Source organism: Cygnus olor, chromosome 30 (genome assembly GCF_009769625.2).
Source record: "Cygnus olor isolate bCygOlo1 chromosome 30, bCygOlo1.pri.v2, whole genome shotgun sequence".
In the NCBI taxonomy this organism is placed as follows: domain Eukaryota; kingdom Metazoa; phylum Chordata; class Aves; order Anseriformes; family Anatidae; genus Cygnus; species Cygnus olor.
Genome location: NC_054087.1, coordinates 345,349 through 362,191, shown reverse-complemented (window position 1 = coordinate 362,191; position 16,843 = coordinate 345,349). Strand labels below are relative to the sequence as shown.

The 16,843-nt window shown below is 56.0% G+C and overlaps 1 protein-coding gene across 4 annotated transcripts; it reads left to right on the top strand.

Annotated features, from left to right (window-relative positions):
* The first annotated feature begins 162 nt into the window (after positions 1-162).
* SLC44A2 (solute carrier family 44 member 2) lies at positions 163-13,083 on the top strand. 4 transcript variants are annotated; one of them, XM_040542531.1, is made up of 22 exons: positions 163-344; positions 3,470-3,518; positions 3,596-3,669; positions 3,780-3,864; positions 3,954-4,038; positions 4,170-4,292; positions 4,372-4,432; positions 4,725-4,848; positions 5,017-5,100; positions 5,420-5,532; positions 5,723-5,854; positions 6,112-6,211; positions 6,340-6,432; positions 6,698-6,782; positions 7,100-7,362; positions 7,431-7,525; positions 7,786-7,889; positions 8,308-8,381; positions 8,503-8,573; positions 8,721-8,809; positions 9,122-9,206; positions 11,305-13,083. In XM_040542531.1, exons 1-22 carry the CDS (start codon positions 311-313, stop codon positions 11,409-11,411), a joined length of 2,130 nt encoding a protein of 709 aa, XP_040398465.1. In that variant the 5' UTR covers positions 163-310; the 3' UTR covers positions 11,412-13,083. The 4 variants fall into 4 exon arrangements, with proteins under 4 accessions (XP_040398465.1, XP_040398463.1, XP_040398462.1 ...); XM_040542529.1 differs by having other exon boundaries at positions 178-344; positions 9,602-13,083; XM_040542528.1 differs by lacking the exon at positions 163-344 and adding an exon at positions 1,063-1,729 and having other exon boundaries at positions 9,602-13,083.
* The last annotated feature ends 3,760 nt before the right edge of the window (positions 13,084-16,843 follow it).

Genomic DNA, 16,843 nt, shown 5'->3' with positions numbered 1-16,843 from the left:
AGCCCCCCCCAATCCCCAGGACCCCCAACCCACCCTGGGGGGGGCTCCCCGCAGCCCCCCAACACCCGACCGTGCGCCCCCCCCCGCCAGCACCGAGCCGAACCGTGATGGGCAGAAGGGGGGGGAGCGATTGGGGGGCGGGGTCAGGGGGCGGGGCTAAGAAGAGGGGGCGGGGCCACGGACGGGGGGCGGGGCCACGGTAACGGCGCCCCCCCCCTTCGGTTGCTCGGAGCCGCAGGCGTAACGCCCCGGGAGCGGCCGGAACGGCGGCAGCGGGGGGGGGGACCCGGAGCATCCCCGAGCCCCCGCCATGGGGGAGAGGAAGGACCCGGACGGCGCTTACGGTACCGGGGCGGCGAGGGGACCCCCGGGACCCCCGGAACCCTTGGGAACCCCGGGGCCCCCCCCCTCAGTTGTCTCCTGGGGGGGTCCCCCCGGTTTCCCATCCGTTATGGGGGTCCCCTCCCCGGCAGCAGCCTGCCTGGGGGTCCCCGGGGTGGGCTGCTGGGGGGGGGGGGACCTGGGGGGGAGGACCACCAGGGTGGGGGCTCACCAGGTTTTGGGTGTCACCAAGTTTTGGGGGTCACCAAGTTTTGGGAGCACCGAATTTGGGGGAGGGGGGGGCACTGGGTTTTGTGACTGCCATGCGTGGGGGCTGCTGGGTTTGGGGGCCACTGGATTTGGGGGCCACCAGGTTTGGGGGCCGCTGGATTTGGGGACCACCAAGTTTGGGGACTGCTGGGTTTGGGGGGCACCAGCTTTGGGAGCACTGAGTTTTGGGGGGGGGGGGGTACGGTCACCACCGAGTGTGGGGGCCACCCCGTTTGGGGACCACCCCGTTTGGAGGTTTCTGGGTTTTGGGACCGCTGGTTTGGGGGCTGCTGGATTTGGGGACCACTGAGTTTGCAGATTGTGAAGTTTTGGGACCACCAAGTTCGGGGGTTGCCGGCTTTGAGGGGGGGTCACCGAGTTTGGGGGCTGCCGGTTTTGGGGCCCCCCAGCTTTGGAGACCACCGAGGTTTGGGGGGCGAATCGTGCGCGTTGAGACGGGGACGGTCTCAGGGTGGGGCACCGCTGCTGGCACCCCAAGTGCCACCAACCGGACCTGGGCGTGCCGACGCGGTGCCACCGTCCTCTGACACCAACCCGGGGGTCCCGGCCTCCCCACGGGGGGGGGGGGGCACAGCGGGGTCACGCGTCCCGGCCCCTTCCGTGCCCCTCTTTTGTTCCCGCAACGCATCCGGGGGTGCTGAGCCCCGCTCCCTGACATCACCGGCAGCCTATGAGCCGCGGGGACATCGCGGCGCCACCGTCCCCAACCCTCTGCGGAGCCGCCCAGCGCCACGCTGATTTATTTATACCCCCTAAATATTTATTTGTCCCCTAAATATTTATTTATACCCCTAAATATAGCAAACCGCCGGGATGAAAAACAAAACCAAACCCGGCTGTGGTCACCGCGCCACCCCACCGGCGGACGGAGGGTGGTGCCCGCCGTGGGCGGTGGGCGCTGGGGCGAGGATGAGGAGGGGATGAAGCAGCTGCGAGGCGAGGATGAGGAGGGGAGGAAGCAGCTGCGCCTTTAACGGCGTGTTTTGCACGGCCGGCTGCTCGCTGCTGCGGTTCCTGGCAGACCGGCACGCCCAGGGCTGAGCGCGCAGGGGCTCTTTTGGGGCGAGCAGCGAGGGGATGGGGGATCAGGAGGAGGAGAACTACTACGGGAAGCACGGTAAGGGTTGGGGGGGGGCGTCGGGGTGGGGGGTGCAGGGCTCGCCCCCGACCCCGTGCCGGAGGACCCTTGGCGGCACCGCGGAGTGGGGTGCAGGAAGTTGCAGCGGCCGAGATAAGGCAGAGCGCGAGCCCGGCCCCGCTTTAGGTTCGCGGTGCTTCCTGCCTGCGAGGCGGCCGGGAGGGTTCGTTAACACCGAGGCCTTCGTTAGCGCGGCGGTTAATGGCTAACGAGGGCGGCCGGGTGGATCCGCTGTTTATGGGGCGGTGGCGCCGAGGGCACGGAGGGCGCCGTGCAAGGGTCGAGCCCCCCGAGTGGTTGTTTTGGGGTGCAGCATCCCCAGAAAGGGCTGGGAGCTCCCTGGATGTGGTGGGGGTCGCTCTGTGGGGGCGCAGCTCCCTGGGTACCCCGAAACCGATGGGTGTGGGGCTGCTCCGGGCACCCCAAAACCAATGTGCATGGTGTGGGGCTGCTCCAAGCACCCCAAAAACGATGTGCGCATTGTAGGGCTGCTCTGGGCACCCAAAACTGATATGTGCATGGTGTGAGGCTGTTCTGGGCACCCCGAAACCGATGTGTGCAGCACAGGGTTGCTCCAAGCACCCCAAAACCAATATGCGTGGTGCGGAGCTGCTCTGGGCACCCCAAAACTAATGTGCATGGTGTGGGCTGCTCCAAGCTCCCCAAAACTGATGTGTGCAGCATGGGGCTGCTTCTAGCACCCCAAAACAGATGTGTTCCCTGTGTGGGGCTACTCCAGGCACCCCAAAAGTGCCTTGAATCAGATGTTTCCCTGATACCAGGCTGCTCTGAGTGCCCCCAAACTGGTGTGTCCTCTTATGGGGCTGCTCGCAGCCCCCAGAGCTGACGCATCCCCTTGTGGGGCTGCTTCAAGCACCCCAAAACTGCTGTGTCCCAGCGTGGGGCTGCTCCAGGCACCCCAAAAGTGCCTTGAATCATACGTCTCCCCAGTAGCAGGCACTCCAGGACCCCCAGACTGATGTTTCCTGGTACGGGGCAGCTCCGGGCACCCCAAAATTGACTTGTCCTGGTACGGGGCTGCTCCCAGCACCCCAGAACTGCCTCGAAGCAGACGTGTCCCAGCTCCAGGCCGCTCCCACACTGAAACCGGCCTCACTGGCTGAATTCCCACCCTAAAAATAACGAGGGGCGAAGGAGCGCGGCTTAACCACTGGGCTGCCGGGCAGGAGCAGGGCGCAGGCTGCAGGAGCAGGGGAACGATTTTGGAGAGAGCTGTGGGGAAACTTGCTCTCCAAGGGGATAATTGTTTCCACGCCTGGAAAGCAGAGGCGCTGAAGGAGGGAAATGGCAGCTGGAGATTATTTTCCTCCTGCTCCTGGTTCTCCCAGGCCTTTTGTTTAAAAGCTGGGGGCGGGGGGTGTTGGTTTGGGAATCGGGGCTCCCCGGTCTGCACAGGGACGGCTCCTGCTTTGCTCACGTCCGTGTTGGGTTTTGGTGCATCGTTGTCACAAGGAGGGGAGAACAAACCTAAAGGGTGGGCTGGAACTTTTCCAGCAGCAATGGGAACGGGATGGGGGTGTCATTTGGCTGTTCCCTCCCCCCCCCCGCCCCCGGCAGCCTGGTCTTGGTGGCAGCATCGCGTTCCCAAGGGCGCGGAGGTTTCGCTGCCTCCTTGGGGAGGCGGCAGGGAAGCGAAGGGAAAACTCCTCCTCCCCAGTGGTTTTTCCAACTGAGCCGGTTTGTTCTCCATCCCCGCAGGGACGCCGCAGAAATATGACCCGAAGTTCAAAGGTCCCATCTACGACAGGTAAGAGCAGCCCCCCCGCAACCCCCTGGTGGGGCCGGTGGCCGTGCTCACATCCCCGCTTCTCTTCCCGGCCGCAGGGGCTGCACCGATGTGGCCTGCTGCATCCTGCTGGTCCTCGCCATCGTGGGCTATGTCGTGGTGGGCATCGTGGGTACGTATGGTCCCGGGGGCGTCCGAGGGGCCGCGAGCTCCTTGGATAAAATAGAGGTGGGGATGGGGCCGGAGGTAACCAAACTGCCCCGTTTTGTCCCCACTGCCCAGCGTGGACGCACGGGGACCCGCGGAAGGTGATCTACCCCACGGACAGCCGCGGGCAGTTCTGCGGTCATCAGGGAACGGCCAACGAGTAGGTGCCCCCCGGTCCTCCCTGCTCGTGTGCTGCTCGCTGGCATCGCGACATCCTCGGGGTGGCATTTTGAGCCGTTTTCTTTGCAGGGACAAGCCTTTTCTCTTCTACTTCGACATCGTGAAGTGTGCCAGCCCACTGGTGCTGCTGGAGTTTCAGTGCCCGACCACACAGGTACTTCTGGATGCTCTACCGGTGCAGCTCCCTGGTGCTGGGCTTCTTTAAAAAAGAGAAAAATGCCAAAAATGAAGGGTTTTGCGGCATTCCTGGTGCACTTTCCCACCTTCTCCTCTCCTTGTTCCTAGATCTGCGTGAGCAAATGTCCAGACCGGTACATGACCTACCTGGGTGCCTACAGCTCCCATGTGCCCGCCGACCTGCAATACTACCGGCAGTTCTGCGTGCCCGAATTCGGGGACCTGAGCAAGGTGCGTTGGGCTGCGCCGAGCGGGGCTTTGTCCCATCTCAGCCCCAGAACTTCACCTCCCCCTTGCTGTCCCCATCCAGGCTCCCATCGAGGTGCTGAAGGACAAGGAGTGCCCGGCCATGCTCATCCCCAGCACCCCACGTATGTCTGGAGGTGGCTAACGAGCTGCCGTTAACTGATTAACAAACTGGGAACCTGCTCATTATGGCTGGGGAAGCGCCCGTGCTCGCTTTGTTTGGGCTTTTTGGGATCCGAGCTGCCCGTTGGGGATTTTGGGGGAGGTTTGTGTGGGTTTGTGAGTGCTGCTGGGGGATTGTTTCAGCGGGATGCTGGACGGGAGCAGCACCATCCCTGGGGTTGCTGGTGGGCGAGCGCGTTTAGGGGTGTCCCATGTTGGGGGGGGGGCACATCTGCTGAGCCCCCTCTTTTGCAGTGGCTCGCCGCTGCCTCCCGGCCATCCAGGCCAAGAAGGGTGTCATCATGGTGGGGAACGAGACCACCTACGATGACGGGCGCGGGAGCCGCAGGAACGTCACCGAGCTGCTCGAGGGGGCCAGGTGGGTGCCGGCAGACACAGGAGCAGTGACAAGGCTGCTGCGTTATCGCCGCTTCGGGGGGAGCAAACCACGAGGTTTTTGTCTGCACTGCCGCAGGCAGAGCAGACACCGATGCTCTCCCCTGCCTTTTGCTTTTATTTTATTATTATCTTTTTTTTTGTGTTCCAGAAAAGCAAACGTGGTCCTGGAGATGAGGCAGCTGGCCATGAAGATCTTTGAGGACTACACGGTCTCCTGGTACTGGATCATAATGTGAGCAGAGGCTGGCGCCTGTGTGGCACCTGCTCCTGAGGGGCAAAGCTCAGGAGTTCCCCCAACGTTTTCTGCCTTTTCCTGACTTTTGCATAATTTCCATTCAAACCTGACAGCAGAAGGGTGGCAGTGGGTGTAGAGACTGAAGTAAAGTAGGTCCTGAAGGACTGAGCTGTCCCCTTCCCACACCACAGAGGTCCACAGGAGTGGAAAGTGGCACGGGGTTTTTTGGAGCGTGTTGGAGCAACTTCGCCCCCATCCCAGTCACCCTCTGTCACGGAGAGTTTCCATTTCTAAGGCTGCCTTCTTCCTCCTGCAGAGGCCTGGTGATCGCAATGGTGGCCAGCTTGATCTTCATCGTCCTGCTCCGCTTCCTGGCCGGGATCATGGTCTGGGTGATGATCGTGCTGGTGATCCTGGTGCTGGGCTACGGTGAGCGATGTCCTCAGCGGCTGGGAGCCTCCTCCGTGCTCTCCCTGTTTTCCTTTCCCTATCTTAAGCAGGGTTTGCATGCAGAACCCCCCCAGGCAGAGTCCTTGGACCCAAATATCGGCGGGGTTGGGCAGCACCTCGCTCCCTGCTGTTGAGTGCCAATACGACGATTTTCTGCTTTCCACCCCAGGAATCTTCCACTGTTACATGGAGTACGCCAATCTGAAGGGGGAAGCTGGTTCCGATGTCTCCCTGACAGACCTTGGGTTTCAGACGGACCTGCGCGTCTACCTCCACCTGCGGCAGACGTGGCTGGCGTTCAGTGAGTCCCTGTCCTCCTGCGGACATGGAGAACGTGCTCGGGAGGGGAGAGCACAGAGACTTCGGGGCCTTCTTGGCCTCTTGGTGGCCCTCTCCAAAAAGCTGGGCTACGGAGGGTGGCTGTGCTCAATGCCACAGGATGGAGCATGTGAAGGCCGTGCTGGATGTCCCTCGGGGAGCGCTGGGCACCACGGTGGATTGGGAAGGTGAGGGTGGACGGTGCCCATGTGCTGACGGGGCTCCCCTTCTCCCTTCCAGTGATCATCCTGTGCGTGGTGGAGGTGGTCATCATCCTGCTGCTCATCTTCCTCCGCAAGAGGATCCTCATCGCCATCGCGCTCATCAAGGAGGCCAGCAGGTACAGGCCACCGCGTCCCCGGGTGGAGGTGGCTGTGGTCACCCGTTGCGAAGGGAGGGGACAGCGAGGTGTCCCCGTCTTCATGAGGATTTCCATGGGTTCTAACCGCCTTCCCCCGTCCTCGGCAGGGCTGTTGGCCACATCATGATGTCGCTGCTGTTTCCGCTGTGCACCTTCTTCCTGCTGTGCCTCTGCATCGCCTACTGGGCCAGCACGGCCGTGTATCCTTTCTCCTTCCTTTTCCTGCGCGTTGGCTCCAGGGGAAGGAAGCTGTGGAGACACTAAAAGTCTTCCAGGGTGCTGAACTCATTCCAGAGTCAGGGATGCATCCGCTTGCAAAGCCGCCAGCTGCGGCCTCTGGGTTAGAAGAAACAAAACCCATCGTAGGGAAGCAGAAGATTGGCAAGAGCAAAGCTGCATTGGGCGTGCTGAGGATCCAGGCTTGTGTTTTTGTGAAGTCGTGTCTCCTTAACTGCCATGCTGCAGCTTCCTCTCCACCTCCAACGAGGCGGTCTATAAGGTGTTCAACGAGTCGGCGTGCCAGTTTTCTGGGCAGACCTGCAGCCCAGAGGTGAGGATGTCAAGAAATTCATTCCAATGCTATGCTTTACCCGTGAAAGAAAAGATTGTTTCTTACACAAAAAATACTTTGGTGGTCATTCAAGCCTGTAGGCTCTTACAAGCGAAATTCCACTTCTGAACTCATTTGCATCGTGCTGTTATTTTTCTTTAAGCTGTTTTATGTGCAAAGCTTGCTTTTTGATCTGAGCAAATGTGCGAAACGTTGAGCAGGATCAAGTCTTCTGAAAGCCAGTGTGGCTTTGGGTTGACCACGAGATGTTGTCGGTCCGCCTCATGGTGCCTAAAATTCTTCTGTCCCCCCCCCAGAAATTCAACACGTCCAACGTCACCAAGCTGTGCCCCGACGCCCAGTGCCTCTTCGCGTTCTATGGGGGAGAGACGGCATACCACAAGTACCTCATCATCCTTCAGTTCTTCAACGTCTTCATGTTCTTCTGGCTCGCCAACTTTGTGATCGCGCTGGGGCAGGTGACGCTGGCAGGCGCCTTCGCCTCGTACTACTGGGCCTTCAAGAAACCTGATGACATGCCTGCCTTCCCCCTCTTCTCCGCCTTCGGCCGCGCACTCCGGTACGTCCCTTGAGGAGCACCGCGAGCTTCTCGGGGTTTTCCATGTCTAACTGGAGCGGTTTTCCCAGGTACCACACTGGCTCACTTGCCTTCGGGTCGCTGATCCTTGCCATCGTCCAAGTCATCAGGGTCATTCTGGAGTACCTGGACCACAGGCTGAAAGGTACCAAAATGGGGCTGGGAAATGAGTAGGTGGGCACGGCTGGTGTCTCTGCGGTACCAGAGCCCACGGGGGACGTCTCCCTCCTTGGAGATGCTCCCTTGAGGTGCTCCAGATGTCTGGAGGTGGTCGTGGGCACCCTGCTCGAGCAGGGGTTGGACCAGATGGACCCAGAGGCTGGGACAGGGACGTGGGCACCTTGAGGCTTGCAGAGGGCCTCTGGGTTCAGCTGCTCATCCTCCTGTCCCATGGTGTTCCTCCAGCTGCAGATAACAAGTTTGCCAAGTTCCTCTTGAGCTGCCTGAAGTGCTGCTTCTGGTGCCTGGAAAAAATTATCAAGTTCCTCAATAGAAACGCCTACATCATGGTAAGGGTCTGCCAGCGTTGGGCACCCAAGGGGTCATGGCTATGGGGGGTATCGGCATACGTGGGGCTGTCTTTGGGAGGCTGTTGAGACCTGTGCCTCTCAATTTCATGGGAAAACGAAGCTTTTCAGCATTTTCTAGCTGTTTTGCTGGAAAGCCTCAACGTTCACTGTGTTGCCTTGTCTTGGGCACGAACCTTTTCAGAGGACACCAGGGTGGGGGGGATTTGGCTTTTGGCCCAATTCGGGTGCTGATGCTTGACCTGCCGGTGGAGGAAAAAGTGCTTCCAGGTTTGGGATTCCTCCAGCCAGCTGAGAATTTTACTCAAGAGATGGGATGAATCGTGGCCTCTTCTCTGGGCTGAATCCTGCACAATGCTGTTCCTCACCTCTCTGCTTCCGTTTCTGTGACCCCTCCTAGATTGCTGTTTATGGCACCAACTTCTGCACCTCCGCCAGGAACGCCTTCTTCCTGCTGATGAGGAACATCATTAGGTGAGGTCCTGCTCGAAAGCCTGGCCTTAGGGCGAGTTCCTGGTGTCCAAGCCCCTCCTGCTGTCAAAAAGGCAGCCAAATGTCCGCTGGGAGCAGGCGCTCACATCTCTCTCATTCCCAGGGTGGCAGTCTTAGATAAAGTCACCGATTTCCTCTTCTTCCTCGGCAAACTCCTCATCGTGGGCAGTGTTGGTAAGTATTGGCCAATAAGCTTCTCCTTGGGGCATTTGCTGCACCCTGAGCCTTCCCAAACCCTGTTTTTTGGTAACGGGAGCCTTCCCCAAACCCCCTCGTTCTGCCCAGGGTCCTGCAGCCATTTATGTGATTTTTGTTTTCCAGGAATCCTCGCCTTCTTTTTCTTCACCCAGCGCATCAAGCTGGTCCAAGACACAGCACCGTCCCTGAATTACTACTGGGTTCCTATTCTGGTGAGCTGCTTTCTGCTCTGCTGGGGAATTTAGATGTGACCAAAGAAATCCTTAGCAAGAATGCCTTAAAAATGCTGCTCTGCTGGCTGTCTCTGCAGAGCTGCTTTGTGAAGGCTTATTTTCCATCCCCACTGAAATGAGCCTTTGTTTCGGCTGCTGGCTAGGAGGCGTCTTGCCATCCAGGCTGGCTCTGTCCACCCTTGCTGCAGACGCCTTTTGTTCCCTGTTCCTTTCTGTTCCCCCTCTCCCCAGGGAATTTGGGATTCTCTCCTCCTTGCCAGGTTCCACCTAACCGCAGTGTTTCTCTTTCAGACGGTGATTGTGGGCTCCTACCTCATTGCCCACGGGTTCTTCAGCGTCTATGGCATGTGCGTGGACACCCTCTTCCTCTGCTTCTGTAAGTGTCCTCCTCCCGCTGGGCAGCAGAACCTCCCTCCGCCCCAGAGCCATCTGGACCCCAGGGTTTGCTCCCCTGGCCTCTCCGTAGGGTTTTCTCCCACTCTTTCCTTCCCCACCTTCCACCTGCCTTCCTACCAGCCTCTACTCTCCCCTCTACCTGGAAGCCCACAGCCTGTCTTTGGTCTCTCTGTTTCGGTGCTTTGGTTTTGGGGGAACCTAACTGCTACTAACTTCAATTTTCCTTTTTTTTCCTTTTGTTTTGTTTCCTTCCCTTCCTCATGTCTCTCCTCGCTCTTCTCCTCCTCTCACCTCTGCTCTGCCTTTCCCTGGCCTCTCCCACTGTTTTGTTCCCCTCTCCCCATCCCGGCTGCTTCTTCCTGGGGTTGTGAAAAGGTGAAGATCTGGAGAGGAACGATGGATCTCCCGAGAGGCCTTACTACATGTCCCCCGAGCTGAGTGCCATCCTGCTGAAGGGGACCCTAGAGCCTTCCAAAAGCACGGATAGCCAAGGCTAGGGCTGGCCCAGGGGTGGCTGCGTGGCCCCAGCAGCCTTCTCCTGTGGCCGCGGTTGGTGCAGAGCTCCCAGCTGGATGTCCTCCAGGTCCTCCCGGCCGGAGGGGTGCTGGCTTCTCCCTGCTGTACCAACCCCATCTCCCCGCCCAATAATGAATACTCTTGTATGGAAGGAACAAATCTGGAGTTAATCTGGGCTCCTGCACAGCCGGGCACGTGTGGCCAGGAGCTGTTGAGCCATGCATGCCCGGTGCCGGTGTGCGGCCAGGTTCGCTCCTGGGGTGGTGGAAAACCGGTGCCCCCGCTCCTCGCCCTGTGCTAAGCGGGTCAGCGCACCCGAGGAACCCCGTGCATGGTGGCGGACGTTTCGCTTTCAGTTCCTGCAAAGTGTTGGGTGTGAAGCAGAGCACGCCCATCTCATGGGTGAAACCCCCCCCGCTGTTGTTGTAAGGAGGTTAAAAGGAGCAGCTGGCGGTGGTTGCAAACTGCTGAGGCTTTTACTCACAGCCTCCTGCGTTTAACAAAGATTTTGGGTCCTCCTGCTGGTGGCGCAGAGGTTGAGCCCCTACGTGGAGGCTTGCCCGGTGCTGTACGAGCTCTGCTTGCTCCAGAGCTGCTTTGGTCGGTGGTTTGGCTGATCTGTGGGTGGAGGAGCTGCCGGACCACGATGGCTTCATGACGGCTGGGTCCTCTCCTTGTTTTCCTCTTGATGCCCCAAGGGTGAGCAAGGCTTAAGGAACGCCATCCTTGGCGACTCACCCTGCACGCCATCCCGCAGCTCGTGGTACAAACCCCGAGCAGACGGAGCGCCACCTCCAGCAGGACAAAGGCGCAGTGTTGATGCTTGGATTCCCATCCCGGCGTCGTCCCTTACAAAACGTCCCAGAGCTCTCTTTGCTCAGCTCTGACGCTGGTGCTTTGTGGTTTGTTTTTTCTGTTGTTGTGGTTGTGACTTTCTCGCTGGAGCAGCTGTTTGGCGCCGAGGCCAACCGGTGCGTTCAGTGCTGGGAATGCACCTAATTACTGCGTGCACGTCGCGTGTTGGCGAGGGCATTGTGTGCTGGGCGAGCAATGCTGAGCAAAATCCCTTTGTACTCGTCGCTGGAGCAATTCGGGATGCAGAAGGAGCAAAAATCACTTTGTGCTTGTGGCCCAAGCAATTCAGGACACGGGAGGAGCAGGGAGGGAGGTGGAGGCAGCACTCCGGGGTGACCTCTCCTCGCAGCTCCTTCCTGCAGCACTATTTAAACTTTCCCAAGGGAAAAAAAAATAATAATTACGAAACCTTTACTTTCTTCCAAGTAACAATCAGGAAGTTTTCAGAGCACAGCACTCCCTTTAAAACAAGGAGCGGCTGTGACGGTTCGCACGCCGGGAGCCTTTAGGTGCAGCAGAGGGAAAATCCCCTCTCCCCACGATGAGCCGAAAGACCTTTATTTCCACGGGAGCGCCCCAAAGGAATATTCCTTAGCCGGGTGGCACAGTACTCCTCTGCCATCTCGCTGCCTTTAAGCTCCGTGCCCCGGCCGTGCCAACCCCTGTCTGTGGCCCCCGCTGCTGCGCGGGGGGGTTTCTCGTTGCAGTGGAAGACCTGGAGCGAAACGACGGCTCGGCCGAGAAGCCGTACTTCATGTCTCCCGACCTGAAGAAGCTGCTGAAGAAGACGAACAAGGGCCAGCCGGAGGCGTAGAGCCCGCCACATCCTCCCCGCTCCTCTGTTTTTTCCCTTCCCGCGCCGGGAGCAAGGTTGCGGGGTTGCACCCGGCGCTCAGCACTGCTTGTCCCAGGAGAAAATGCTGTCTCAATGCACCCAAACCACCAGCAAGGCTCTGCGCAGAGCAGCGGGGAAGGGCTCATTTCAGAGAGGACTGGGTGATTGTTAACGATCTTGCGTTAATTGCCAGGGCTGTATAACTCAGCACGGCTCAGCCCCTGCCCATCCCATGTTGGGATGTTTCTGGCCAGAACCTGCTGGCGCTGATAAAAGCAGCGTGGGACCGGCTCTGGCACGAGCACAAGGCAAAGTCCGGTCTTCAGGGGCATTGAGCCAACAGCAAAGTGAATTTTAAAGTAAATGAGAAATCCGACAACGCCGTCATGTTCAGGGCAGCCGCGCTCAGCTGCCTCGTAGCGCCTGGACAAACCCAGGCGTTGCAGTGACCGCCGAGCCAAGCAGCTGCCCTGGTGGTGGCTTTAGGCAGCTCTCTGGCTTGCTGCTGATTTGCAGCCCCCCCCAAAATATTTGGGTGAAATTGGTTCCCACCTGGAGAGCCAGAACGTGCAGAAACAGCCTTGCTTCTCTTGCTGTCTTTCGAAGACTCTTTAGGGTTCTGCTTTGGGGTTTTGGTGGGTGCAGATTAGAGAAGTAATCACTTTATGAATAAGCTCGTTATTGCTCTTATAACCATGTGCGAAGGTGGAAGGAAATCCCGGGTTGAAGGTGCCCAGCTATCCGAGGGGGCCATGAACTGGGACAGATGGGCGTACTCTGTGCAGTTATTTCATCGTGCTGAAAGGGCTGACAGCTTCCACCCCATCCTCTGAACAAATCCTGCATTACGTTTTCCAAAATGTGGCAGCAAAGTGTCCCTAACACGCCAACAAAATTAGCTAGTGGTGCTTTGCCTGTGTGATGATCAAGGGAGACCCCCCCCACCTGTGGGCATGGTAAAGTAGTGTGTGTGTGTGTATATATATACATATATATCTTTTTTTTTTTAGGTTTACATTAGGTAATTTTAAGCAAACCAAATGCCAAACAGGTTGCCTTATGTCCTGAGATGCCACGGGGCTTTCTGGACTTTTAGCTAGCTGCTTTTTCTAATAGGAAGGTGCAGACCTCTAGCAGCTTCCATCAGAAAAACAAGGGAGATTTTTGAGAAATAGATTGAAGGAGGTTAAATATCGCTGCCTCAGAGCATTAAAACGTAAATAAAATACCGAAGCTTCCTTTGAGCAGATCACGGGAGCTACACAGCCCTGCTGTTGTGAAGAGGGAACTGCAGGAGCCACGTGTGCCAATTTCAAGGAGGCTTTGCCCAGGTGTAGTCACCTCCACGGATTTTACCTGATTGCGCTTTATTCTGCTTTAAAATAAATTCGCTGAGGTGTGAAATGGAGAACTTAAGCAGCTCCCGAAGCACAGGGTGGGCAGCAGGAGGTTTGTGGGGCTGCAGGCACCTCCTTCTCTTAAAAATTGCAAAACTTCTTTATTACAAGGGTTTAAATTTGGTTAGCCACGTGTAACTGTAACTCGAGCTCAAAGGTATATTCTGCTTCTTTTATACATATTTCTCAGTAATCTTTAGATCCCTGTAGTATTTTTGTAAGATACAAGAGGTGTTTTCTATTTGCACTATTAACTGCTTTGGGGGGGTTCTATATTTTGGTTTTAGCCGTTTCCCGGTGGTTTCAGTTCTCCAGCCGTTGCTGTGATCCCTTCCAGTACTGCTTTAGGGACAGGTGTTGAAACAGTCGTGTGCTGAGGTGATGCTAACTCGGGGGCAAAGCTTTAAAAAAAAAATAAAAATAAGGCATTAAAGAGGAGAATCGTCCTCTCAGTTCAGGATAGGCGGTCAGTAGGTAAGTGGGAGCAATCATAGGAATGTATTAATTTTACAGCTGCAGTAGCAGCCATGAGAAAATACTTTCTGGGGCATGATTCTGGTCCTGAATTATTATTTTTTTTTCCCCTTTCCTCTGGAATCCTTGCATAGGTTTTGAGTTGTGTTTTTCCTTTTTTTTTTTTTTTTTTTTTTTTTTTTTTTTTTTTTTTTCCTGTTTGAAGTTTATGTATAGAGGGCAAATTCACTGCTTGCTCCTAGACATCAGCTGTTAACTTTTCATGCTTTGGTTGTGGAAATGCTGTCGAAGGTAACAGGACCATCAGTAACTGACATTTATGTGCATCAACATACACCACAGATTGTTAGGTCTGAAAATACGAAGGTTGAAAAAGGACTGTTAATATAGCAAAAGGTGCTCTTCGTTTGGGACATGGGGCTGGCTCTGCTGTGTTGTGTAAACTTGGGATTCAAGGGGCAGAATTAGGGGATCCTATTTATTTCCTGCTGAGGAAATGGTATTCGCGCCACAGCAGGGTTTTAGCATCCAGAAAGGCTTCACTCAATGACTTCCACTGTTTCTTTCTGCAAGCGCGGGCTGATGCCTGCACCTGGGAGTACACCTCCTATGCCTAAGCCATGTATTTAAAAACATCTTTCATCTTTAGGAATAATTGCACTCTTTTCTGTCTTGCGAGATGCTCCTTTTGCCCCTGTGATCCACGCATGCTCCTTGTTACTCCCCGAATCATCCCAGGGCCCTGCTTAAAAGCTGCAGGGCTGATGTTCTACACTCCCCTTCCTTTTAAATGTGTTTCTCCGAGGCATTAAGTACAGCTGCTGTGCACCGGGGCCCCTATGCAAGCACACACCTCCAGCTGGAACGTACGCGCGCGTTTCCAATGTCACATGCGGCGGTTGTGTTGATGTCAGCATTCCAACCAGAAATAAAGTGCCTATTTGGACCTCACTTCCACCACACGGCTCATGTGGGGCTCTGACGTGATGGCAAAAGCTTTGTCGTGTTCTCTGCAGCGACTCAGAGAGGGGTTGAGGGTGGAAGGGACCTCTGGGGACCCCCGCGTCCAACCCCTTGCTCAGTCAGGCCTCTGCTCAGAAAGGGTACAATCGGTACATTCGCCTCACTCAAATTCTGTAAAACTTCCAGCTTTTCAAAGAGGCAAAGCCTGGACCTTTTTCTGGAAAGAGGTCTGGCAAAACCCAAGTGATGGGAAAGCAGGAAACATGCCCAACCTTGCTGAAGCTGGGAACTGTGTCGGTGGGGATGCTCCCGCTGGACCAAGTCGTTAACACCAAGCACCAGCTTCACTCGAGTGCCTCGGAGAGGTTGTGCAGGGCACGGGGCCCTGAACTGATCAGGCAGGCCGCAAAAAAGCGGTTTTGGGTGTGAGTGATCACGCTGTGTGATCTACCAGGCATGTTTACCCCGTGAACAGGCAGCAGTCTCCTGAGCATTAGCTCCTCTCCAGCACAGATCGCTTGAAAAGCAGATGAAAAAAGGCACCAGTTCACAGCACTCTGCCTGCCTTCTGCCCCGTGCTATGGAACAGCTGGAGAAACACAGAGCGTGACTGTGTGGGTAAAAGAAACTGCTGGCTTTCACCCCAAAAATGGTTAAAAAAAAAAAAAAAAAAAAAAGGTAAAAAGGGTAAAGTTTGCTCAAGCACACTCAACTTTCTGCTTCCTATTTTCAGAGTCTGGGGCTTGATTTTTTTTTTTTTTTGACTGTTACAAGCTATTGCCCAAGAATCCTGTAACCACATGTGCTGGGTCTGGCTGGGATGGAGTTAACTTTCCCTGCAGCAGCCCATGCAGTGCTGTGCTCCGCACGTGTAGCTAGAACAGCACTGGTATCACACCAGCGTTGTGCTCATTGCTGCACAATACTGGCACAGCATCAGGACTCCCTCCAAGCCCCCAAGAGCCAGCAGGCTGGGGGTGGGCAAGTGATGGGCAGGGGATATCACCAGGGCAGCTGAACTAAGCCCACTAAAGGGATAAAAGGTGGGAAAGGGGAAGGGGGGGGGGGGGGGGGGGCTGTCCTTCTTAAAACGTCCGTCCTCCTCCCGAACAGCGTCTACGTGTATTGACGCCCTGCTTCAGGGACGGGGCTAAGCACCACTTATTAGCGGTAAATAGAGAGTAATGTCTTTCCTCTCTCTCTGTGCTTCCACATGGCCTCTGCTTGTTTTTTTTTCTTTATTCCCTCCAACCGCCGACACTTCACATTTTCCTTTAGTTAATTACTTTTTTCTTAATAATATTTGTAGCTAATATTTATTTTCCATTTAATTAAATTATCACTTTCTCAACCCATGAACTTTCCTCTTTTCTTCTCCTTCTCTTCTGAGGAGAAGGAGTGAGAGAGCAATTGTGGTGGAGCTCAGCTGCCTAGCAAAGTAAAAACAAAATATAGAGTTAGGGTTGGGGTTGTTAGTGTTTGGAGAGAGAGAAAGAGCAGAGTCCTGTTGCGTGTGGGGTTGCATAAAGGCTCCCGAAGGGAGTTCAGGTGTACCCAAAGGCTTCCGTTGGGAGCACTTTGTCCATGGGCTGCAGGGGAATCTCCGCTCTGGCACCTCGAGCACCTTGTCTCCCTCCTTCTTCACTCACCGTGCTGGCTACAGGGCTCTTCTCTCACTGTTTCTCGCTCGCTCATCTCGCGACTGATGCATAGTGGTTTTTGTTGTTGTTTTTTTGTTTTCCGCTCTTAGATACGCTGTCACACAGGCACCAGCAGCATCACTCAGGCACCAGCAGCATCACTCACTGGTCCAGCTTTGGCCAGTGGTTGCTTTTGGAGCCAGCTGGAACTGGCCTTATCTGACACGGGGCATCTCCTGGTCCCCTCTCACCGAGGCCATTCCTACAGCACTGCCGCTACCACTGTTTATTTTCATTACCTCACCAACCAAGGGATCCCCCAGGCAGCACCTGCGCAGAGGTACACAAGTGGGGAGGCACACACCGCTGAGCTCGGCCCGTACCACAGATTCACTGACCCTGCTCTTTGCGCCTGTTTATCAAGGATTCATGCAGGTGGAGTTCACCACCGTGCTTTGATCTTTGCTGTACTCCCCATCAAGACAGGGAGAGAGAGACATCCTCCTCGACCGTATTCCACTGAGAGAGGGAGTTGGGAGAATCTTATCAGGTAGAGATAGAGTGCTGATGGCATTAAACTAGGATGCTACTTAGTGTCTTTGCTAACTATGGCGCGTTGTGCAAATTAACTAAAGCAAGAAGCCTTGGGCCCCTTACCACGGTCAGTCTCCTAATAAGAGCGTGAGCCTGTCTTAAGAAACTGGTAGAAACTGGTCCTGCAGATGGGCAAGAGCCAAGGAGCAACTGAGTCTGCGCAAAGACAAGAGGTCAACTAGCGGTGACGAGGAAGAGTCATCAATCTTCATCCCCACGACCCCCGACGACCACCACCAGGAGGCACTGCGCAAGCGCAGATGGGAGGAGTTTACGGAAATGACTCCTTGGAACTAATTTTAATAGGAAGTGGGGACGGGTTATGAATATGTATAGGCGTATT

What these genes read in the sequence shown, in the direction of transcription:
- SLC44A2 (XM_040542528.1), top strand. Translation starts at nt 1,690, where the DNA reads ATGGGGGATCAGGAGGAGGAGAACTACTACGGGAAGCACG. An exon ending in CTCATCAAGGAGGCCAGCAG is followed by an intron (nt 6,212 to 6,339) that starts GTACAGGCCACC and finishes CGTCCTCGGCAG; the next exon opens with GGCTGTTGGCCACATCATGA. An exon ending in CTGATGAGGAACATCATTAG is followed by an intron (nt 8,382 to 8,502) that starts GTGAGGTCCTGC and finishes TCTCATTCCCAG; the next exon opens with GGTGGCAGTCTTAGATAAAG.